General features: G+C 40.6%; 3 protein-coding genes across 9 annotated transcripts in view; all 3 read right to left on the bottom strand.

Annotated features, from left to right (window-relative positions):
* Positions 1-3,123, bottom strand: part of LOC144236248 (allergen Fel d 4-like) — a 41,886-nt gene extending 38,763 nt beyond the window's left edge. For all 5 annotated transcript variants that reach the window (XM_077769890.1, XM_077769891.1, XM_077769889.1 and 2 more), the window contains exon 1: positions 3,004-3,123. In XM_077769890.1, the coding sequence (XP_077626016.1) occupies positions 3,004-3,057 (54 nt within the window). In that variant the 5' untranslated portion in view covers positions 3,058-3,123. The remainder of the gene's footprint in view (positions 1-3,003) is intronic.
* Positions 3,111-23,361, bottom strand: LOC144236249 (KRAB domain-containing protein 4-like). 3 transcript variants are annotated; one of them, XR_013336468.1, is made up of 7 exons: positions 23,253-23,361; positions 21,025-21,083; positions 14,886-15,036; positions 12,629-12,718; positions 10,752-10,864; positions 8,135-8,220; positions 3,111-3,200 (listed from the first exon to the last, which is right to left on the bottom strand). XR_013336468.1 is itself a non-coding variant. In XM_077769894.1 (6 exons), the coding sequence occupies exons 1-6, from the start codon at positions 23,281-23,283 to the stop codon at positions 8,185-8,187; spliced, it is 480 nt and encodes a 159-aa protein (XP_077626020.1). In that variant the 5' UTR covers positions 23,284-23,361; the 3' UTR covers positions 7,988-8,184. The 3 variants fall into 3 exon arrangements, 2 of the variants coding, with proteins under 2 accessions (XP_077626020.1, XP_077626021.1); XM_077769894.1 differs by lacking the exon at positions 3,111-3,200 and having other exon boundaries at positions 7,988-8,220; XM_077769895.1 differs by lacking the exons at positions 3,111-3,200; positions 10,752-10,864 and having other exon boundaries at positions 7,988-8,220.
* On the bottom strand, positions 9,324-10,598 carry LOC144236140 (uncharacterized). The gene has a single exon (XM_077769755.1). The coding sequence runs from the start codon at positions 10,596-10,598 to the stop codon at positions 9,615-9,617; it is 984 nt and encodes a 327-aa protein (XP_077625881.1). The 3' UTR covers positions 9,324-9,614.
* Positions 23,362-24,311: the final 950 nt, after the last annotated feature.

The following is a 24,311-nucleotide window of genomic DNA, read 5'->3' on the forward strand; positions in this document are numbered from 1 at the left end:
TGTGAGAGCATGACCTGAGCCAAAATCAAGAGTCAGACTCTTAACCAACTGAGCCACCCATGTGCCCCTGTAGAAATTTCTTGAAAGAGCAATGAGTTATTCAAGTGTCCATGAGTCTTTCTAAAAACATGAATACATTACAAATTAAGTGTTTAAATAGTGATCATAACACTGTATTCATTTTTAATCAAATGCATAGACAGCTGTAAACATTTTAAACGGACAGCCTCATGGTAGACACCTGCACCTTGAATGGCTGTAAAGCAAATCTCCGCTCATGAATGACACCGGAATCTGTACACACCTGAAGTGACATCAACGCACTTCGATGGTCTCAGCCTAAGATGAAAAATTGATAGCAGAGCTTCAAGAATTGGCTTAGATGCCTTGTCTTTTCTATAACTGACATAAACCAAACTGAAAGATGAGTTGCACTTGGAAGAGAAGGAAATTCCATGCATTTAGTTCTGTCCCAACAGGACTACAGTTGAACTCTTTGAACAAAAGTCCCTTGTAACTCAAGGATGAGAGATGCAAGAAATAACAAGAGAGATTTCTTCCAGAGCAAATTAGTGTTGAGGGATATTATTTCATTTATAATTTTTTAAACCTGCATTTGAATTTTTCTATTTTTTTCTGGAAAAATTAATGTTATTAATATATCCAAATAAAAAATATATATGAATGGCAGGACTATCAGGAATTTTGCCCAGATTACCCCAAACACTGGCCTGGGTACACGAGAGGAAGGGGCGCTAATGCACAAGTAGAGCGGTTGGCCAAGCTTTAGAGCACAGACCTTCCCCCTATAGTAACAGGACGAACGACATGGGATACTTCCAGCAAGGCGGCTCGATGAGAGCCTTTGGAAGTTCTTTTCTGGTTGTTCTCTTGTGTTGGTCAAACAGGAAGCAGGATCATCAGCTGAGGGTGAAGACGGGGAAGGAGCTGGAGGTCTGATGTGAGTAACGAGTCGGATGGTTGGCAGGAATAGGGCACTACATCACTGCCTTAGCTTCCTAACTAGATGTCCTATGTCTTGCTCCCATGGAGTCTATTCTCAACAGAATGGTTCCTTTAACATATAAGTCAAATTATCACTTCTCTCTGAAGAGCCAAAAATTAAGTCCTCCATTAAGAGAAACCTCAGGCTGCACGTAGCCCCAGTCCCAGTCCCAGGAAAAGTCTCAAGACTGTTCAAGGCTAAAGCCATCCTCAGACCACCCTCAGTTCAGCTAATCAAAAAGTAAGAAGAAACATTCCTATGGTCTGAGTCAAGGCTGGGAACTGCAGATACAAACTAGCCAATTTCTCACTACTTGCCTGAACCCCACGTGGGCCCTTTGAACTCACCTCATAATTGGTCATTTTCAAAGGATTCTCAAAAGTCATGATTGGGTCGCACCAAAAGTAATGAACACCTCACAGATACTGAATGGTCAAAGCTGTAATTGTAATTGGTGCTTATGTGATGATGCTACATGTACTGTAACACCCCCATCCCTTACTCCTTAAAAACCCTGTTCGTTATTTTTCTTGGCTTCACCTTGCTGCCATGACACCGGTCGGCTGGTGAGCCTACCCTGCTCAAGCTTGTAATAAAGACCCTTTTGTATTTGCATCGGTGCCAGCTCCTGGGAGGTCTCTGGGACTCGCGATTCGGGCACAACATCTCCTCAAAAATCCTCCTACAAAAATTGGCAAATTGCATGTAAATTATACCTCAATACAGCTGTATAAACTACTACAACCACCTTCCTGTGGCTTCTGGTCTCACTCAGAGTAAAAGCCAAACTCCTACACAGCCCTGTGACCTGGAGCCCTCTTAGCTCTCTCACCTCACATCTGTCATCTACTGTCAGCATCAACTCACTCTTCTGTCCACAGTGGCCTCCATAAAGGCTCGAAGTATTTGAGCCTCTGGGCCTTTGCATTTGCTGCTTCCTCTATGAATTCCCCACCCCAACCTCAGCTATCTGCAAAGCTCAGCCCCTCGTTTTCTTCAAGTCTCAACTCAAGGTTACACTGCATGAAACAACAGCTGTCCTGGGGCCTCCCTAAGCCCATTACTCTAGCGTAGTTTCCTTTGCTAGTCATTACCTGACACACTATAATATTCACTCGTTTACTGTCTGTGTTCCCATCCTGGACCATCAGTTCCACAAACGCAGGGACTTTGTTTTGTTCACGGCTGTGTCCCCAGGGCCTCAAACACTACCTGGCAAAAAGCAGCCCCCTCCATTAACATTTATTCAATGACAAAAAAAGAAAGATCTTTCCTCCCTCTGGGCATAGAGATGATATTTCAGGAAAGAAAAAGTAAAATCGAGTTGCATAACAGACTCACTTGCATGTTTTATGCGTATAACATTGCCAAATAAACTCAACAAAGTATGCGACCTGGAGTTAAGTGTGAGACGGAAGATTCCGCTGTTTCCTCAGTCTCACTTCTCACATGGCCTCTCATAAGTGAGTTTCAGAAGAAAGGGCAAAGAAATGGATGTCAGAAGGCCTACATTCTGGGTGGGTGGGGATGGGGGGGAGGGGAACTACGAAGTTCCGACATCAGTCTTCCTCTAATTCCCAAACAAGGGCTGGAGCGGCGGTCCCTCTCCTTTGAGTGTCTGATCCCACCAAGCCAAGGCCCCGCACCCCCGCGCTCCGGCTTCGAAACCTGCTCTCCTAACCCCAACCCCCGAGTGAAAGCCCAAGCCCTGACCCTTAAGGCTGGGGTGCCCAGCCAGGGCTCTGCCTCCCCTAACCCAGAGACAGTCCTAGACCTACTTAAATTCGTTGCAGAGTCCAAAACAAACCGCTTCGCGCTGAACTCGGACGCGAACCGCGACCTCCAATTCTCGGTCTTTCTTCCGCCCCCGCCACCGAGCCGGGAAGACGCGCTCAACAGGCCTCTCGCGCCGCGCCCCATCCCCCAGGGTCAGGAGGAGTCCTGGCGGAGGCCCCTCTCACACAACCACCCGGGTGCAGGCGTCGCGGAGGACTCACCAGCTCCACGAAGAAACGAACACCGTCCGACTCTCCAGCGTCTTCACGCCACATGCCAGGAAGTGCGCCTGCGCATGCGGCCGTCTGGAACTACATTTCCCAGCATGCTAAGCAAAGGCAGGGCACCCGACCGCAGCCTCTTCCACGCCAATAGTTGACTTTCTACCTCGTGGCGAGTAGTGAAGGGGAGTGGCTTTCTTTCGTTATTTAAATAAAAGGAAAAGAGGAAGGGAAAATAAGCTTTAACTTTCAGTGTAGACTAATATGAACCCAAAGGGATGCAGATTTTTCGTTAACCTTTACACAAAAGGAACGCCTATTATAGTAATAGATGAATATAACCTTATTCAACAAGCGAAAAGAACTTTAAAAAAACACACAAACTAGATGGAATTCCTTAACAAAGGGATGATCACGGTTAACACCGTGGTATGCATAGAGTATTCTAAAAATAGGTCTCACAGGCAGCCCCCTTCTTCTTGTGTTGGGAGGACGGGTGGGTGTGAAAGAGGAAGAATGATTGATTCCAGCCAAGAATAAGGTAAAACTACTTTTCATGTGACATATTTTCTAGCTTTTTTGTCTTTCTGTTACATATTTAGATTATGGTCATTGTAATGCTACACAAAACAGTACTTTGATGAATCCTTGTAAATTATGCCCTCCTCCACATCTCTTCTTGAGTAGAGCCCGATAAATACATTTAATTAAAAGGGAATGTACTTACCTTACTTTTTTCTATACAAAGAATATGGGTGGCTTGTAGAGAATAGCAGTAAGTAATAAAATCAGGTAGAAGCCCACTCTAAGAAACCCACTATATATATTTAAATATTGCACACTCTGTATATGTGTGTGTGGATATATTTAAATATATATTTACTTGTGGTTAAGTATGTACTGTATATACTTCTGAAATTATAAATAGAGCAATGTAAAACAAACAAACAAACAAACAAACAAAACATAGAGCAATGTAGGGTGCCTGGGTGGCTCAGTGGGTTAAGCCACTCACTCTTGGTTTCCCATCTGATTTCCACTCTGGTCATTATCTCAGGGTTAGTGAGTTAGAGACCCAAACTGGGCTCTACGCTGACAACAAGGAGCTTGCTTGGAATCCTCTGTCTCCCTCCCTCTCTGCCCCTCCCCTGTTTGCTTTCTTTCTCAAAATAAATAAACTTACAAACAAACAAATAAATAAATGTAATACAATGAAAGTGCTTTTACTTTTTTTAAAGTTTTATTTATTTATTTTGAGAGAGAGGGTGAGCACCAGAGGGGGAAAGGGGCAGAGGAAAAAAGAAGCCCAGTCAAGCTCCACACTCAGCACTGAGCCTGACATGGAGCTCCATCCCACAACCCTGGGATCATGACCTGAGCTGAAATCAACAGTCAGACGCTTAACTGACTGAGCCAACCAGGTGCCTAGAAAGTGCTTTTAAAATTTAATTTCTTGTAAACATTCCTTCATGTCTTTAAACATTATTCTACATTAATGTTAGCACAGTGAAGTGAGCTACACAGCAATATACAGAAGTGATAACTTATGAACAAGCAGGATCTACCTCAAGATTACAAGACTGGATTAACATTTAAAATGTCATGGAATTTAAAAGTCAAGAAATAAAGTTGACTGTATTTTTACATTTTTAATGAGTTATAAGACACACAAAAGAGTAAAACAGAGATGGAAGTGCAAGAGCCAGAATAATTTGGGAAATTAACAGTATTTGGTTTCGTTTGTTCATATATTCATAAGATGGAAGTCTGACTAATTGATCTTACGTATTTCTTCTTTCCTAGTAAAACATTTAACACTATAAGTTTTACTTTAAGCCCTGGGATAGTGGTATTTCTAACACTTTGATATATTTTATTTTCATTTCAATATCATTTGACGTTTTCTATTATCTCTTGTTGACTCATCTTTACCTAGGCTAACAAATGGAAATTTGACTTTTTCTATCTTTTCAGAAAAAAAACATGCTGTACCTCCCTCCCATTCTAACCACACCCACCTAAACACTTGCAAACGCCATTTTTTTTTTTAAATGTTTTATTTGTTTCTGAGAGAGAGAGACAGCATGAGCAGGGGAGGGTCAGAGAGAGAGGGAGACACAGAATCGGAAGCAGGCTCCAGGCTCTGAGCTGTCAGCACAGAGCCCAACGTGGGGCTCGAACCCACAAACCATGAGATCATGACCTGAGCCAAAGTCGGACACTTAACCAACTGAGCCACCCAGGCGCCCCACATGACGCCATTTTGATCTGTTATATCTGAAGAATGTCTAAAATAGGGGAGATTCAACTGTGAAGTGTGCAACTGTGACAACATCTTGAAGTTGAAATAAACATAGTATCTAAGCATTTGGGTGACCATCAGCATACACAGCTTTAAGTAAATCTCAACAGTAAGCATGCAAATATTGCAATTCTTTAATTTGCAAATCATTTTTACATGGTATTTTCAGCACTACTAGAGTAGTTCCATTTGTTTCAATTTTTTTTTTAAGAGAGAGAGAGAGCTCAAGTGGCAGAGAGGGGCAGAGGGAGAAGGAGAGAGAGAATTTTAAGTGGGCTCTGCGTGGGGCCATATGTGGGGCCCGATCCTACAACTCCGGATCATGACCTGAGCCAAAATCAAGAATCAGACTCTTAACCAACTGAGTCACCCAGGTGCCCCCATTTGTTTAAACTTTAAACTCTGCCTGGAAACTCTGAAATATCTTGAGTTTATGTACAGTATAATGTTTCAGAGTCCCTGGGTATGAATCATGGTGTCCTGTGTAATCCCTTCAATTTCAGGTGTTTAAAGAGACTAGTACCTAATTCATAGTGCCCAAGAAATGCCAATTATACTACTACTGAAATAGAAAGAAGGCAGTATGAAGTATCCTTTTAAAGAGAATTCAGGGGCGCCTGGGTGGCTTGGTCGGTTAAGCGTCCGACTTTTGCTTAGGTCATGATCTCACGGTTCGTGGGTTCGAGCCCCGCGTCGGGCTCTGTGCTGACTGCCAGCTCAGAGCCTGGAGCCTGTTTCAGAGTCTGTGACTCCCTCTCTCTCTGACCCTCCCCTACTCATGCTGTCTCTCTCCTAGAAATAAAAAAAAAAAAAAAACATTAAAAAAAAAAGAGAATTCAAACAGTCTCAGATTTCTAAATACTAGGAGGAAAATTAAAAAAAAAAAAAACTGTAAGAATTTCCTACCTACTGTATGCTCATGGTGATGGTAGCTATGTAAAGGAAACCATTAAAAAGAAAACAAGACATTGAAAATAGAGATATGGAATCTCTTAAGGATCTGAGACATGAAATGCCTATTGAAGGGGCACAAGCTTTCTTCTTGCTGAAGTCATATACAGAATTAATGGGATGATAGTGAGGAGGGATAAGGACTAGAAAAACAATGAATTCCAATGAATGGAGGCTCTCTGAAAATATTACATAGTTTCATATGAGGCCTAACAGGCAAGCTGGATCTGAAAGAAGTTCTAAGAGGGAGAAGTTCTGTAAATTATTGGCATAGCTGCAATATAAGGGGCATTAGCATATAGTTTCCGAGATGAAAATATTGAAGGGCAAGATACATGTGAATATTTTAGTTTCTGATATGTTTGTTTAGAAAGTTGATCTCATCCGGGGCGCCTGGGTGGCTTAGTCGGTTAAGCGTCCGACTTTCGCTTAGGTCATGATCTCGCGNGATCTCATCCATTTACATCCCAACTCAATATTTATCTTCAAAAGTGACTAATAAAAAATGACTAATAAAAGAATAACATGACTGCAATTCACTTTTTAGTTTAAAACCATTATTTCAAAGTTAAAATTTACAGTAAAAATCATGACTGTTATTGACAATTTTCAATTTTAAAATAAATCTAAGAAAAAATATTTGATAAAAATTTAGGATCAGGGAGCCTGGGTAGCTCAGTTGGTTAAGTATCCGACTCTCGATTTCAGCTCAGGTCATGATTTTAGTCATGAGATGGAGCCTCACATCAGGCTCTGTGCTGGAGTGGAGCCTGCTTCAGATTCTCTCTCCTTCTTCCTCTGCCCCTACCCAGCTTCCACATATGCTATCTCTCCCCTTCTCTCTCTCAAACAAAACAAAACAAAACAAAAACTTAGGATCAAGCTCAATATGGTATATCAGCTTCTCCTTCATTCTAAGGAAAGGCTGAAAGGGTTTTGATATCAACCTCTCTTTTCTTTAGTTGACAATGAATATTTACAACTTATATAAAGTTAAGTTATTGTTCTTTAAAAGGAGAAGATGCCAGGTGCCTGGGTGGCTCAGTTGATTGAGCGTTCGACTTTGGCTCAGGTCATGATCTCATGGTTGGTGAGTTCGAACCCTGCACCAGCCTCACTGCTCTCAGTGCAGAACCCACTTTGGATCCTCTGTCCCCTTCTATGTCTGCCCCTCCCCCACATGGACTTTATCTCTCAAAGATAAAACATTTTTAAAAATAAAATAAAATAATAAAAAATAAAAGGAAAAGATGCCTTTTTAAAATTACTAAGAAAAGTGATTTGTGATAAAATGCCAACTCAACAAAGACTTAATTTTCAAATAAACTATAAAATAATAGTATAATTTTTGTGTTCAGGATGGTCACAAGAAAATGTATAGGGCAGCAAAATAGATATCATTGAATCAAGATCTCAAAATATATCTCTAAGGGCTTCTACATATAAGAAACTAAAATTTAATAGCCCCTTTACAATGCATGTGTCTTGTAGTGCCTGGGTTGTTCAGTCAGTTACGAGTCTAACTCTTGATTTCAGCTCAGGTCATGACCTCAAGGTTTGTGGGTTTGAGCCCTGCATCGGACTCTGAACTGTCAGTGCAGAGCCTGCTTGGGATTCCCTCTCTTTCTCTCCCCTGCTTGCTCTCTATCTTTCTTTCTCAAAATAAATAAATAAATAAACTTTTTTAAAAATGCATGTTTCTTGTTAATTTATTTAACATAATGTAGGGGCAGAATACAGAATACCATATTATGTCCAGTGAAGTTCATTTTAATTCTGTCGAGCTGAAGTGACATGACACCCAGTCCTCCATGTTTCCAGTGGGACAGAATTGTGTGGAGGCTAAGAAGTTGATCTGAATCCCAACCCTCCACTTACCAGCCACATGGGTTTAGCCAGGTCAAGAAACTTCTCTGGGCTTGCCTCATCTATAAAATGGTGATAATCTCAGTTTCCTGCATTTGCTGAAAGGATTAAATGAGAAAGGACATGTAAAATGCTTAGCAGAAAGTGTGTGGTAGAAATATCCAATCTAGGAAGCTTTTAAAAAATTCAATTCTGATAATCACAAGGATATAAAGATCCCAAGGTATGCATAAGAGTACTCATGTAAATACTATGAGTTGAAAAAGGTCTATGAACAGGAATTCCTTTGTGTAGAACTATTTTTATCATGTGTTGAGTATGCCAACATTGTCTACATCCACATTGCTACTGGTTTTGTCTGTTGTTTGATGTATTTCTTACCTGTGAATGCTTTACATCAAGCAATATTTTTAAAAGTATTAAAGTATAAAAGACCAAACTTTTGATGTCTTTATAAATATGCTGGTTCATCTTCTCTTAATTCTATATACATAAAGAAGGGGGGGAGGAGCTAGTTGTAATTTAGTTACAATTTATCCTTTTACATTTTGTAAGATGTGGGGAAAATGGTGTCATTTAGTGTGGAAAGTAAGGCAGGTGTAAATATCCATAGCCACTTCCAAATGCCAGATAATTTGGGTTATAAATGCCATTCCTACATCATTTGTAGGATAATCAAATATAGTTGTCACTTTTTTTTCCTGATTAATTAATTCGAAGTTGGCCCTTGAACAATACAGGTCTGAACTATGCGGGTCCTTGTATTTTTTTTTTTTTCCATAAATACAGTACAGTACTACAAATGTATTTTCTCTTCCTTATGACTTTTTTTTAAAGATTTTATTTTCAAGTAATCTCTACATCTAACGTGGGGCTTGAATTTATAATCCTAAGAGTCGCATGGGGGCTCCACTGACTGAGCCCCATAGGCACCCCTTATGACTTTCTTAATAACATTTTCTTTTTTCTAGCTTACTTAATTGTAAAAATACACTATAACATAATATATAATATATAACATAATATATATAACATAAAAACATGTGTTAATTGATGGTTTGTTACCGGTAAGGCTTCTAGTCAATAATAGAAGGGTATTTATTAGTTAAGTTTTTAGAGAGTTAAGTTACACATGAATTTTCAACTGCACAGGGGAATGGTGCCCCTAACCCATGTTGCTCAAAGGCCAAGTGTACTCATTTAAAAAATTTGTGCTACACAGTGAACAAGTCAATCACATATGGTTGTGGTTTTTCTATCATACTTTAAAAAAATGTTTACTATTAGGCCTGAACCAAGATGTCCAATGTAATTTTTTTTGGAAACAGGATTTCTCAAAGTTGCTTCTCGATATTTATTTTTGGTGCTTAATAGTTTAGGAGCTATTGTTGAAGGCTTCCCAAGGTTAGTATATTCATAGAATTTTTAAGCTTAATGAATGTTATGATGTGTGATGAAACTTTGATCGCTGAATTAAAGTTCTCTCATTTCATTAAATGGAATTGTGTTCAATATGAATTCTCTGATGAACAATGAGAGTAGATTTCTTGCTGAAAGCTTTTCTACAATTATTACATTCATAGGGTTTTTCTCCAGTATGTATTCTATGATGTACAGTGAGGTGTGACTTCTTACTAAAGGCTTTTCCACACTCAATACATTCATATGGCTTCATCCCAGTATGGATTCTTTGATGTACAATGAGTTGTGATTTCTGGATAAAAGCTTTTCTGCATTCACTGCATTCATAGGGTTTCTCCCCAGTATGAATTCTCTGATGTTCAATGAACTGTGAGCTCCGGATGAAGGCTTTCCCACAATCACTGCATTGATACCTTTTGTCCCCAGTGTGAGTTCTCTGATGTACAATGAGATCTGACTTTTGAATGAAGGCTTTTTTACATTCATTACACTCAAAGGGCTTCTCCCCAGTGTGAACTCTGTGATGCACACTTAGTTCTGACTTTCTGTTGAAGGCCTTTCCACATTCAGTACATCCATGGGGTTTCTCCCCAGTATGAATTCTCTGATGTACAATGAGCTGTGACCGCCAGATGAAGGCTTTCCCACAGTCACTACATTCATATGGCTTCTCCCCAGTATGAGCTCTTTGATGAACACTAAGTGTTGATTTCTTGATGAAAGCTTTCCCACATTCATTGCATTCATAGGGTTTTTCCCCTGTGTGAACCCTCTGATGAATAATGAGGTTTGACTTCTGGATGAATGCTTTCCCACATTCACTACACTCATAGGGTTTCTCTCCTGTATGAGTTCTCTGATGTACAGTGAGTTGTGACTTCTGAATAAAGGCTTTTTCACATTCATTACATTTGTATGGTTTCTCTCCAGTATGAATTCTCTGATGTACAGTGAGTCCCGACTTTCCACTGAAGGCTTTCCCACACTGAACACATTTATATAATTTTTCACTGGTAAGAATTTTTGGTTGTGCAAAAAGGTGTGGCTTTTGCATGAAGGCTCTGTTGTGTTCATTAGATGTTCTGTTCAGATGAATTCCTTTCCCCAGTGCACTGTTACATTCACAATCTATCTCCTCAGTCAGTGGCTTATTGTTAATGAATGCAACATGGTTCAAAAAATTGTTTTGGTTTTCCTGGTGATTTACCTCATCTTCAAGTTTCCAGTCTTCAAAGGTTGAGTATACAGTCATGTTATGGAGTATCACTTCTTCAGAAATGCTCTTCTGTGGTGTTAATTCTTTCATTCCAATTGCAAAGTCTGAAAAAAGCCCAAGTGTAAGTGATCTTACTTCACTCTTGAGCTTTGAAGAATGCAAAACACAAAAATAAAAAAGATAACATTCTTTGTTTTAATAGAAATAGATACAAATCTGATAATGAGTACAGTCAGCTTTGAAATAAATGTAAGCTTAAAATTCAAAGATTTAAGAATAAATAGGCATAAAAATAAAAAAAGAAGTGAGCAAGGGTGCAATGGAAAAAGAAGAGTTGAACTCAGTGTCACAGTCCCACATGGCACCAGCCCCAGTACACCACAAGGCTCTGTGAACAGCAGCGGCAGATCCAAAAATCATTTCAGTAAAGACAAAGGAAGGATGCTAGCAAAGGGGACTGAGAGTCAGTTGAAGTAACTAGCGGAAAAATTAAATCCACACTAAATATAAAAACAGTTATAAATATTTTATAAGTAACCAAGCACATTAGAGCACCACTACAGGATAGGGATTTCCAGGTATATGCATCTCAAAGAGGCATGGAATAGGACAGGCTCTAGTTAAAGGGGTAAGTTCTGAGTTAGAAAACAGGTAGGTTCAAAGGGATAAAGAAGAAAAAAAGGAAGAAATGCCTGCTCACAACTGGGTGGTGGTAATGAGGAAGGAAGGAAAAGGAAAATTTAGGGTCCTGGAAGACAAGAAAACCACAAAACCAGAAAAGCCAAAACTCTTCTCCAATCCCAAAAGAAAGGAAGGAGGGGAAAAGACCCTACTGTATTAACAGAAAAAGACTCCACTAAATTTAGAAATCTTATCAAAACACTGTGATGTATTAAAAAGGAACAGAAGAAAAGTATAGTTCATAGAGAACTACTCAGAAAATCAGGAAATAAATTTGTGCAGATCTCAACAGAGGAAACTGTTCCCTGCAAAACACAAAAATTAAGCCAAAAATAACTAGCCATGCACCAGAAGAAAATATTGTCTGAACCCCAAACAGAATATACTCAAACAAGCATCTAAGGATCTGGAGAATCACCATGAAGCAGAACTTATTTTAAAAAAACAAAGAAGCAAACAAACAAAAAATGGAGAGATGAGAAAGAATTGGTTAAACTCAGAGGGAAAACAAAAGATTAAATTACAAGGTGTGGGCTGAGAGGTAAAGAGAATTTAATAAGCAGCGCTGAAAAAAGATAGGAAACCAACCAAGATAATAAAAATGACAGAATCAAGTGAAAATCGTCACAGAGAAAGTAGAAAAAGGCCAGCAAAGGAGGAATATTTATATTGCTGGAGTATCTGAAAACTGAAAAAGCACAAAACAAGAGGTTATAATACCAAGACATATGATTCTGAAAGGAAGATGAATAAAACAAGGTAATTAGAAAGGATATGATTATCATTTGGTAAGTTACTTTGATAGAGGGCATATCTAAACCCGGGTGTATGTGTAACGTGAAGAGTATAAGCCCACTTTTGAAGAAAAGGCTGCTACGGGTGTTAGCCAAAGGGAGGTTAACTAATTAAGAATGTCCTAAATAATATGGGCATAAATAAGATCCAAAGAACAGATAAGGAGGTTACCTCTCTCTCTAAAAGTTAAGCAAAGAAAATGGATTGCGTTGTGTTTGATATGTAGAAGTGTTATTTAGGTATTTGACCATCCCACACCAATGGTCTTCAGCCATTCTGAGACATCTATGGCCTTAAAAGAATGATTTCCTAAAAAATATTTCAAAGATAAATGTCTCACTATCAATACTAATCTAACATCCCTGTCTCCCACATGCTAGGTTCTCACTTACCTGAATAGGCCCAACTTGAGATTTCTCCCCCCTCCATCCATGGTTCTCCTTGCTTCAATAACATTACATCTGACTTCAGATACCGATACCCTGTTTATGGGAAAGGATATAGGACTCGGGCATTAGTGGACATCCAACCATCCTAGAACTCAAGCCCCACTACATATGCACCAGCATAGCTAAAATTAAAAAGACTAACATTACCAGGGGTGTCTGGATGGCTCAGTCATTTAAACATAAGTTTACTCTTGATTTCGGCTCAAGTCAGAATCTCAGTTTCATGAGTTCGAGCCTGGCATCATGCTCTGGGCTGACTGCTTGGAGCCTGCTTAGAATTCTCCCTCTCTCTGCCCCTACCCTGCTCATGCTCTCTCTGTCTCTCTCAGAATAAATAAACTTAAAAAACAACAATGCTGGGCACCTGGGTGGCTCAGTCGGTTAAGCATCCGACTTCGGCTCAGGTCATGGTCTCACGGTTCGTGGGTTTGAGCCCCGCATCGGGCTCTGTGCTGACAGCTAGCTCAGAGCCTGGAGCCTATTTCAGATTCTGCTTCCTCTCTCTCTGACCCTCCCCTGCTCACACTGTCTCTCTCTCTCTCTCAGAAATAAATAAAAAAACATTAAAAAAAAAAAACGCTAACATTACCAAATGTTGATGGAGCTGCCATACACTGCTAGTAAGAAATAAATTGATATAACCTCTATGGAAAACTAGCTGGTAGTAGCAACTAAAGCTAAATACACATGTGCCATGATCCAGAAATTCCACTCTTGTATATATACCCAATAGAAATAAAATGCTTATTTCCACTAGAAGGTGTATATAAGAATGTCCATAGAGCTTATTCAATGGCCCAAATCTGAAACAAGCCAGGTGACTACCAACACTAGAATGGGTAAGTTGATGAATCACTGTAAACTCATTGAATGGAGTATGATGAAACAATAAGGAGAAACATGCTACTGTCCACTGCAACAACATGGATGAATTTCATAGATACTATGTTAAATGAAAGATGTCAGACAATAAAAACTTCTATACTGTGTGGTTACACTTACATGCAGTTCAAGAACAGACAAAACTAATTTACGGTGATAGAAGCCACAAGTTGTTATCACAAGTTGAGGAGATAAATGGCAAGGGGTTGATGGGAGCTTGCTAGGGTGCTTGAAATGTTTTATACATTGATCTAGAGAGTGGTTAAATAACAGGGAAAAAATGCATCCATCTGGATATTCAAGATTTGGGCAATTTACTATATATGTTCTATGTCAATTAATCTTATAAAAACTAAGAACATGGGTACAGCCCATCATCTTTAACCTCCAAAGAATGAGCAGGATGTAGCACCCATTTTCTTTTCATCCAAGTCCACTGGAATATTTGGTATTCAAAATTAATATTCTTTTGACCTTTATAGCTTGAAATGAAGCTCATTAAATATTCAGAGACCCAGAAGCTTTCAGTAAATAAGAAAGGAAAGGCAGGCAGTTGGGTACTCTGGTGGGTTTAATGTATGTTCGTAAGTTCTTTGGCCCTCCTCCCATCAAGAGAGTCTCTCCTCCCCTTAAGCATGGAGTGGACTTAGTAACTCATTTCTAATAAACACAATAAGGTAGAGGTGATGGTATGTGATTTCAGAGACCTGGTCATTAAAGGCATTGTGACTTCCTCCTGGCTCTAAGATCACTCTATCTGAGGGAAGTTTCCCATATCATAAAAATAGGCCCGCATGGTGAGGAATTGAGACCTCTTGCCAATGGACAGCAAGGAACTGAAGTCTCCTGTCAACAGCCATGTGAGTGAGTTATCTCAGAAATGGATCCTAAAGGGGCACCTGGGTGGCTCCATTGGTTGAGCATCCGACTTTAGCTCAGGTCATGATCTCACAGTTCACAAGTTCGAGCCCCACATTAGGCTAGCTGCTATCAGCGCAAGTCTGATGTCCCCTTCTCTCTGTCCCTGCCCCACTTGCACTCTTTCTCCAAAATAAACAAACATTAAAAATATTTTTTAAATAAAAAATAAACTGCAAGTTCTTTAAAAAAAAAAAAGAAAGAAAGAAAAGAAATGGATCCCACACTGTCAGTCAAGCCTTCAGATGATTGCAGTCCCTGCTAACATCTGATTACAACCAAATTCCTGACCTATGGAAATTGTTAATAAAAATTCTTTGTTTTAGCTACTAAATTTTGAAGTAATTGTTACCTAGCAACAGGTAACCAGTGCCCAGTACCCTCTGAGATATGTTCTTACCCACTGAGACAAGGTTGCTGTAGTTCTCCAGCATCACATCCCTGTACAGGTTTCTTTGAGTTGAGTCCAGCTGCTGCCACTCTTCCCAAGTGAAGTCCACAGTCACATCCTTGAATGACACAAGTCTCTGTACAGGACCTTCCTGTTCAATCTAAAGTGAAAAACACTGGTGATGTGTAAAGCATGTATGAGGAATCACTGCCATTTTAATCATGCAGGGTTCATCTTAATAAATTAAAGAAAATGTTAATACTGGGAGGCCAGTTTTCCTATGTGGGAGAAGCAGAACACCTATTAGGAAACCTCTGCTATGGAGAATCATTCATCCTCTCTTTCCATCAGTAAGCGCTTATGAGGCAACCACACAGCCGGCATTATATTAGTATGAATAAAACACAGGAAGTTTTCAAATTAGTAGATGGAGGCAAACAAGTAAATCTATAAATGCTACAGGGTGCTGAATAGGTTATAATAGAAATAGGAAAGAAAGAATGAGTCTACTTTCTGAGGTTGAGTTGGGCTTTGTAGAAGATGTGCAGTTATGCAAAATCAATAATGAAAAATGTAAAAATAATTTTTAAAAAAAGTAAAGATAAAATAACTTTTTAGAAATGTAAGAAATGAATAGTGCAAACTCCAGTAAGATATAGAAGAGGGAGAAAGACCATTCTAGATGGAGAAAGGAGTATGAAAAAGCCACGGTGACATGAAAAAGAACATGGCAAATTCAGGGAATTTTAAGTACTTCAGAATAATGCGCTCGGAAATCACTTATTCATATGTTGCTTTCACAACTTTTACACATCTGCATGTCACTTGCACTCTTATTGACTTAAGAGTTTTAATTCAACTTTTTGACTTAAATTCATGATTTTAAGTGGAAACTACTATAGGGAAAACCAGTATCAGTACATAAAATGAAGATAACAAAAATATGTAAAACAAGTAGATACTGACGAAATGCCATGCATGAGATTTGCTTTAAAATACTCTACAGAACAGGGACACCCGGGTGGCTCATTTGGTTAAGCGCCCGACTTTGGCTCAGGTTATGATCTCATGGCTCGTGAGTTCAAGCCCCATGTCCGGCTCTGTGCTGATGGCTCAGAGCCTGGAGTCTTCTTCGGATTCTGTGTCTCCCCCTCTCTCCACTTATATGAAATATCTAGAATAAGCAAATTCACAGAGACAGAAGTAGTTCTGAAGTTATCAAGGGTTGTGGGGGTAAGGTCGAAATGGGAATTATTGCTCAATGGGTACAGAGTTTCTGTTTGGGGTGATCAAAAAATTTTGTAAATTATGTTCACAAATTGTGAACATAATTACTACTACTGAATCACACACTTAAAAATGATTAAAATGGCAAATTTTATGTTACACAGATTCACCATAAAAATTCTACTGGTCCAAATTAACTTTGAGAAGTTCCTATTATAATAGATCTTGTAGATCTATTGCCAAGTGGCAATAATGACTAGGCAGTTAGACTTCAGTGAAATTATAGCTGTTCAGATAAAAACCATGAAGCATGGAATTCAAAAGGAAGAAAGTAAGAAGAAAAGGGAGAAGTAAGAAGTAGGGAGTGGGATGTAAAGGACACTGAGAAAGTGGAGGATCAATGGATCAGAGCTCTGGATGGAAGTGAAGAATTACTGGAGTCAAGGTACTAATGTAAATAAACTAGAAACCGAAATAATGGCCAGAGTGAAATGCTTGGTGGTACAGTTATTGGTAAGTATATATCTAGAATAGGACTATGATAGGGGCGCCTGGGTGACTCAGTCGGTTAAGCATCCAACTTCGGCTCAGGTCATGATCTCATGGTTCGTGGGTTCAAGCCCCACGTCCGGCTCTGTGCTGACAGCTCAGAGCCTGGAGCCTGTTTTGGATTCTGTGTCTCCCTCTCTCTCTGACCCTCCCCTGCTCACTCTGTCTCTCTCTCTCTCAGAAATTAAAAAAAACTTTTTTTAAAAAAAAAACATTTTTTAATTAAAAAAAACATTAGAACAGGACTATGGTAGTGGTTGAGATGAGATAGAGGAAAACGATGTCTGCAAAGGAGGAGATACACTGGTACTGGAAGCACAGAGAGTTAAAGGTCCCCATTAAAAGAAAGACAAGACAGAGCTCCAGTGAAAAGTCATTTTAAGCCCCTAGCTATTCTCCACTGATTTATGCCCTCTGGGTTCTACTTGCCTGTACACATTTCTTGCAGAGCTTCCTAGGGGATTAGAATTAAATGCAAAAAAAACTTTGGTAGTTAAGGATTTCAAAGGAACAAAGGGAATGCAGAAAGTAAGTCTCTACCACGCTAGGAAAGCAATGGTAAAACTCCCAAACGCCGTTTCAAAAGCAAGCAAGGCCCTGAATTTCTTACCCGAGGTAAGGAGCCCAAGACCACATCCAGTTTATACTGGCTCTCAGAGCTGGCCCACAACCCCTTACCCTTGTCTGACCTCTCCATTATAATGTTAAAGTCTCTGCCCTAAAAGAAGCACAAGCTTCCTTAATGTAACATAGGATACAAGCATTGGCATGTTTTCTAAGTACGCTTGTACAACCTTCTGACTGCCTTTACATGAAATGACAAAGCTCCACTTCCTGAATACTCATCCTAAACCCTAAAAAAAGAGCCCACTCACCCCTGCTCAGGGTGTCACAGCTTTGGAAGTTATTGCCTGTGATCTCCTTATTTACTGCAAATAAGTTTCCTTTGTGCGATAACTCTACCTGGTGTAGTTTCTATCTGACTCACCCAGGAGTGAACTCATGTTAGTTCGGTTACAGTACCAAAAGTACTGTGGTAATGTGATTTATAATAAGAAATTTGTATTTGGTCTTTGTAGTTACTAGCATTGAGCTCCTAAGACCCTTGGAGGAGTGCTTGGGTGGCTCAGTTGGCTAAGTGACTGACTTCAGCTCAGGTCATGGTCTCGTGGTTCATGGGTTCAAGTCCTGCCTGGGGCTCTGTGCTGACAGCTTGGAGCCTGGGGCCTGTTTCGGATTCCGTCTCCCTCTCTGCTTCTCCCCTGCTCACCCCTCTCTTTCTCTCTCTCTCTCTCAAAAATAAACAAACATTTTTAAAAAATTAAAACCCTTGGAATTTCCTCTGTTGAAAAGATAAAGGTGTCTTTTGCTATGTTAATGAGATGGCTTCCAGAAAGCACTTGAGGAGAGGGTGGCTAGTCACCAGGGGAACCAACCAAGAATAAAGGATTGGAACTTTCAGTCCCACTCCTGACTTTTTGGAGAGGGAGGTTCAATGGATCACCAATGGCCAATGATATAATCAATCATGCTCACGTAATAAAGCCTCCATAAAGACCCAAGAGGAGAGAGGTCAGAGAACTTCCAGTTCATGAACCAGAATCCTTCCACATGCCATGTGCCACATGCCAGGCCTTGAATTCCATTCTTCTTTGTTCAGGACCCTGTCTTATGTATCTCTTCATCTGGCTGTTGATTTGTACTCTTTAATATTCTTTGTAATAAACTGGCAATCTAGTGGACAAATTGGTTTCCTGAGTCCTCATTATGAGCCACTCCAGCAAATTAATAAAACCAAAGGAGGGGGTGTGGAGCTTTGATTTATAGCTAGTCAGTCAGAAGCACAGGTAACAACTTAGGACTTTGTGATTGGAATCTGAAGTGAAGGGCAGTCTTGTGGGGGCCCTTGACCTATAGTATCTCATACTATCTCCAGGTAGATAGTGATGAGGGAGCTTGGGGCAAGCTGAGGGCAAAATACAGGCCAGCACCCATTCCTCCTACCAGTGGAATCTGTGTGATATTCCTCAGACACTCCTGATTACCCAAGAACAAAGGAAAGGGATTTAAGTGCTTGTCATGGTAATGTGGGAAACTAAGGCAAATGAAAAATTAAATTCCCTTACTGCCCACCGCCCATTGACAAGTCTTTGAGAGGGGCAGAGTGACCTCCCTCTAGGAGCTCAGCTGCCTCAAGGATGACACTTTGCTGGGGGCAAAAGAGAACCTTAGCTTTAACATTATCCTAACCTCAAAGATCCTGTAAATCCACTTCCTTTATCTCAACTGCCCCAAGATATATGCTGGCAATCATGCTCCAAGCTTCTGGCCCCCTGATATATATCTGAAGGGCCTCATGACTGTGGTTTTATTAAACAGTAATAAATGGCATTTCCCTAGCAACAGCTAGCCCCTCAAGATCCTGGAAACCTTGCTTCCAAAATTCCTTAGAGACACACTCTATCCCTGACCTGAGGGCATATAATGAGTTACCTGTCATGACACCAGTGCAGCTCTTTCTACCCACAAGCCCTGTTCCCGTGCTTTAATAAAATCACCTTTTTGCACCAAAGACATCTTCAAGAATTCTTTCTTGGCCGTTGGCTCCAGACCACCCCACCATCACCCCGAAACTTCATCAGGTAGAGTCAAAATTGAGCTGAATTGTAGGACAGCCAGCTGGTGTCAGAGGATTGCTTGGTGGTATGCGGAAGAACCCCCACACATTAGAACTGGGTGCAGAATTACAGGTACATAACCCACTAGTCCCCAGACTTTTAAAATCAGACACTGGATATTGTGATACAACAAGAAATGTATATTTTGGTCTTCATCCCAGGCTCCTAGTCAGAATTCCTAAAACCTCTGCAATTTCCTAAGCAATAAAGGTGTGATAAGCATCTTTTGTTCTAATATTTGGTCTTTGACTCTGGTTCCTGACCCAGGGCTCCTAAAATCCTTGGAATTTCCTAGATGATAGGAACGTCTTTTGTTCTAATGAGGTGACTCTTTCTATTTTTCAGTTTAAAAAAAAAAAGCACACACATCAATAATATATACTATTTTCAAAAAAAAAAACAAACCCATAATTACACATAAACACTTCAACACTTAATGCCATCTTATGGCATTAAGAAGATACGTATGGCATTAAGAAGATACAGGAGAAATTCTCTTTTCTCCCCATACCCCAGGACATCATCTTGCACATCTTCTAGGAGAAGATGCTCCCCACTTTGAAGACTACTATACTCAAACTGTGTGCTACATAGTGGGTATAACCAATGGAACATTACAGATAATGCTTCAATGATATACACCTTCAAATAAAAACATTTAAAACCATATGACAATTACAACCATTAAGATGCTTACTAGCAGTATTTAGCTGAGTGATAAACCAACAGAAATGAGCAAATTCACTTGACTTCCACTACCCATGAAGCATACTCACTTGATATACACTTTGAGGCTCTCAACCTATTGCATTTTAAAGGAAAAATATTTGATTCTTTATTGGTTAAAAACAGCAAATTAAAATTGATACCATTATGACCTTTAATTATATTAATTCCTTGAACCAACTTTACAAGCTTTAATTTGCGGATCAAGGTAAATTTTTTGACAGCTATGTACTTGGGCCGCACGATTTTACTGCCTTCAAATTGAATTATGCCTTGTTATTATGCCCTATCTTTGTTTGGAGAAATAGTTTAAGAAACAGCTATGGAGAGGCCTCCTATAGAATTTATCAAGAATTAATGGTACACATTAAGGATACTGCCTACATCATATGTATACAGACCCATCAAGAGAATAACTTCAAACCTAAATGCGAAAAATGCTTTCATTCCCTCAAGAAAATATCATATTTAATGTAAAATCATTATATTTAATCATAATGTAAAATCATATCATATTTAATGTAAAAATCATTGCAGATGATATGCTCAACTTTAATGAACTGTGAAAAAGATCCTATAACTTGTATCACTATATTTCACATTTCCTTGCTCTAGGTCTTCTATTTTATTTTCCCTGATTCTGTTTACATTTTTCCCCCATTTAATTGAACTAATTCTTTTATTTATTTTTTTTAATGTTTTTTTTTTTTTAATTTATTTCTGAGAGAGACAGCGTGAGCAGGGGAGGGTCAGAGGGGGAGGGACACACAGAATCTGAAGCAGGCTCCAGGCTCTGAGCTAGCTGTCAGCACAGAGCCTGACGTGGGGCTCAAACCCACGAACCGTGAGATCATGACCTGAGCTGAAGTCAGGAACTTAACCAACTGAGCCACCCGAGCGCCCCTGAATTAATTCTTTTAAACTGTCTCAAATACAATGGAAAGCAAAATGGAGTATAAATAACTCACCTGAGACTTGGTCATTTTCTGTTGCTCTTTAGAAGGCACAGATATCTGCAAAGACAGAGCTGGGATGAGCAGAAGGGGACAAAAAGAAGAACACCTTATGAGTGTGGGCCTGCCCCGTGATTCCTGCCCCTTTCAAAGGTTTCTTTCAGACCGGCCACAAAATATTATGCTGTGATAACATCAACTTATTAACTTGCCGTTCTGAAAAGGTCAGGCCGTGGTATGTTTTACCTTTGTGAATGTGTATTCCTTTATACCTTTAAAAAGTTTCTTCTCCTACTTTGGCGCCATAAATCTATAATTAGGTATTTTTCCCCCCAAAAAATAAGCATGGATGTATATAAAGATATATCTGCAAGGAGATTCATCACAATGCTGCTTTATCACTTAAAAAGTAGAAACCACCTAGATGCTCGACAATATGGAAGGACAGAATACTAGACAGTCACTTGGAAAAATGTCCTTGTTGTATTACAAAGCAAGAAAAATAGGTTATAAAAGAGCATATATACTAAAAAGAAATATATTTGAAAAAAGTGTCTGGGGGCACCTGGGTGGCTCAGTTGGTTGAATGCCTGACTTCAGCTCAGGTCATTGATCTCACAGTTCGTGGGTTCAAGCGTCGGGCTCTATGCTGACAGCTCAGAGCCTGGGGCCTGCTTCAGATTCTGTGTCTCCCTCTCTCTCTGCCCCTCCCCTGCTCGTGCTCTGTCTCTCTCTCAAGAATAAATAGACATTTAAAATTAAAAAAAAAAAAAGAAAAAAGTGTCTGAAAAGGACATATATCAAAATGTTATGGTTATCTTTAGTGGTAGGATTAAAAGTGACTTCTAGTGACTTCTATTTAGCATTTTCAGTTTCTAGTTTTTCTAGAATAAAATGTTACTTCTTAAATTAAAAAAAAAAAGATTGTTACTGTTAGCAACGCTGTCCTACTGACCTTTTAACCCAACTCCTATCAATGAAGTCCTCAAGGGCACAATTCACTAGCTCAATAAGTTCAATAAGCTGTAACAGGCACTGTCATCAACAGATTTATAGGACCACTTCAAATGTCATCTCTAGAAAGCCTTTCCAAATGTCTCCTGGACAGAATCAGCCATTCCTTTCTCTGACTTTCCCATACTGTCCAATCCTCTGATACAGGGCCTCCTGATACCAATTTAGGCCAAGGGAAAATGCAGCCTGAACCCGGACCACAGCAGTGGGAATGGGGAGGACAAATCGGAGGCATGTCAGGGAGGCTAAATCACCATGATCAGAAGATTGACAGGACATGGGGAGAAGATGGCTGGGGAGAAAACTAGATGTCTGCAGGATTTTTACTATGGCCATCTGGAAGAAGAGTGACTCTTCCTAATGATGAACACCATAGGATGAGCAGGTGAAGTATGGAGAATTAAGAAGATACACTCTGTTTCGACCATGTTGAGATCGAGGTTCTGTGAGTAAAGCCCACAGAGATGTGTAGGAGACCGTTGGCTACTGTGAATCTGGAGCTTGTTAGAAATGGCTAGGCTGGTGCTATAGATTGGCAAGTCATGGCTTTAAAGGCGGAAGCTGATACAAGGAGTGTGGCTGAAACTGTCCACAGGGAGCACGTGGCTTGAAAGAAGACAGGGAGGAGGCAAAGGAACTTTGAGAACGAGTTTTTGAGAGACTCCGGCTTTAAGTACTTAGCTAGCTACCAGACAGTAGAGAATAGAAACTGCCTGAAGTCTACTGACCAGATAGATCCAAGGGTGGAAACAAAACCTTTGGGTAAGGATGGGCACTCTCCCTGACCGCCCCCCCCCCCCCGTCCTTACAGGCACGAACCCATGCAAGAAAACCCAGCACACAATATGTGTGTGGAATGCAGCCTGAATGCAAACTGTTACAATTCAGGGCTGGAGCCCCAAACCCTAGTCGCAAACCACCTGCTTCCCAGGCTATCGTCCAGGCCCCTAACAGCTGCCCACTACATCCCACACACATTGACCGAACATAAACCTAAAGACGGCTCTTCAGGGCCCAACCACTGATTTCTCTGTGACCCCAACCCGTGACTCTGACTCAGAATCACACAGAGACGCCCCATCAGTAGTCCCACAAATTCCCAATCAGTCGCGGACCCTCCTCGGCGTCCACTACCAGCAGCATCGCTAAATCCCGACCTACACGGGGGCGGCAATCGTGATTGTGGGCAGGCCCGCTTAATTACTAACCAAAGACAGAAAATTACGGACCGCTAGAGATGCTCGATCGCTGATCAAACATGATGCCCTTACTCCCAACACCGCAGCCAGTGACTGAAACGTCCTTTCCTGAGAACCGGACCCCTCAACTCCCCGCCTCTCCCGCGGGGACTTCAGCGGCGCTACAGTGCCGCCCCCTCGCGCCGTGAGGGCCGCGGACTCTAGGGTATTAACCGCGGAAGCAGGCGCAGCCTGCGACCTGCTTCTATCGCGAGACTTTCCCGGTGTTTAGTCGGCCTGAGCTACGGAAATTAATATGGCCGCACCAGTGAGCGGAAAATGAGACCGAGTGGGAAGCGCCATATTTAGAGTAGGTGGTAGTGCCGTACAACAGAGCCTCCTAAGAGCAAAGGAAGGTAGAACTGGAATACGGGAGCTACAGAAATGTAGTGGGACATTGCGAGAGCAGCAAAGAATCCCAGGTCTCTGAGGATTGAGTCGGGGAACCTCTCCATCTAAGATGTGTAGAAAACAGACACGCAGGGCAAGGTGTAAATAACGGTGGGGAAGTAAGGTGGGGGAATAGGAGAAGCTGCTCCTGTTACTAAGCCAAAGAGCAGCGTGAGTCTCAGCCAGAGTCAGCTGATCTACAACACGTTGCCTCACTTTCCCAATATGAGGCATAACAGTGATGATAACATGCGTACTGAGGGAGGTTATTTAATTTACGTTTCAATGGGGATGGAAAAGTCAGGATGGAGCAGTATTCTCCCTGAGACAGAGCCGTGGGAGAGGAAAAGTCAGAATGCTTTCATCTGGTGACCTCCAGCCAGTCATCCTGGAAAATGAAATTCAAATGTTCTCCTCCTGGAAACCCTGTCCCAGATTGGGATGGGAAAACTCAGCCACTGCTAACGACACATCAGATGGCAGCGGAGGGGAAGTGTTTGAGGATAAACTCCGGAGGATAATTTCAGAACCCCTACATCCTCCTCTCATCCTGGTCTCGAACTTGCTTTGTGGCTTTGGGCCAGCCTCTTTCCCTCAGTTCTCTCTTTTGTAAAGAAGAGGAAGGTTGTGCAGTATTCATTTGAGTATTTCAATGTTTGC

Source organism: Crocuta crocuta, unplaced genomic scaffold (assembly GCF_008692635.1).
Source record: "Crocuta crocuta isolate KB4526 unplaced genomic scaffold, BGI_CrCroc_1.0 scaffold95, whole genome shotgun sequence".
NCBI lineage: Eukaryota > Metazoa > Chordata > Mammalia > Carnivora > Hyaenidae > Crocuta > Crocuta crocuta.

Bases quoted from the DNA above. Each gene is read 5' to 3' on its own strand.
- LOC144236140 (XM_077769755.1), bottom strand. From the start codon at position 10,598: ATGCAAAAGCCACACCTTTTTGCACAACCAAAAATTCTTACCAGTGAA.
- LOC144236249 (XM_077769894.1), bottom strand. From the start codon at position 23,283: ATGTTTGATCAGCGATCGAGCATCTCTAGCG. The intron at 21,084-23,252 runs GTCCGTAATTTT...TGCTCATCCCAG, and splicing joins GCGATCGAGCATCTCTAGCG to CTCTGTCTTTGCAGATATCT. The intron at 10,865-12,628 runs GTAAGTGAGAAC...GGCTTTTTTCAG, and splicing joins CTCAAGTTGGGCCTATTCAG to ACTTTGCAATTGGAATGAAA.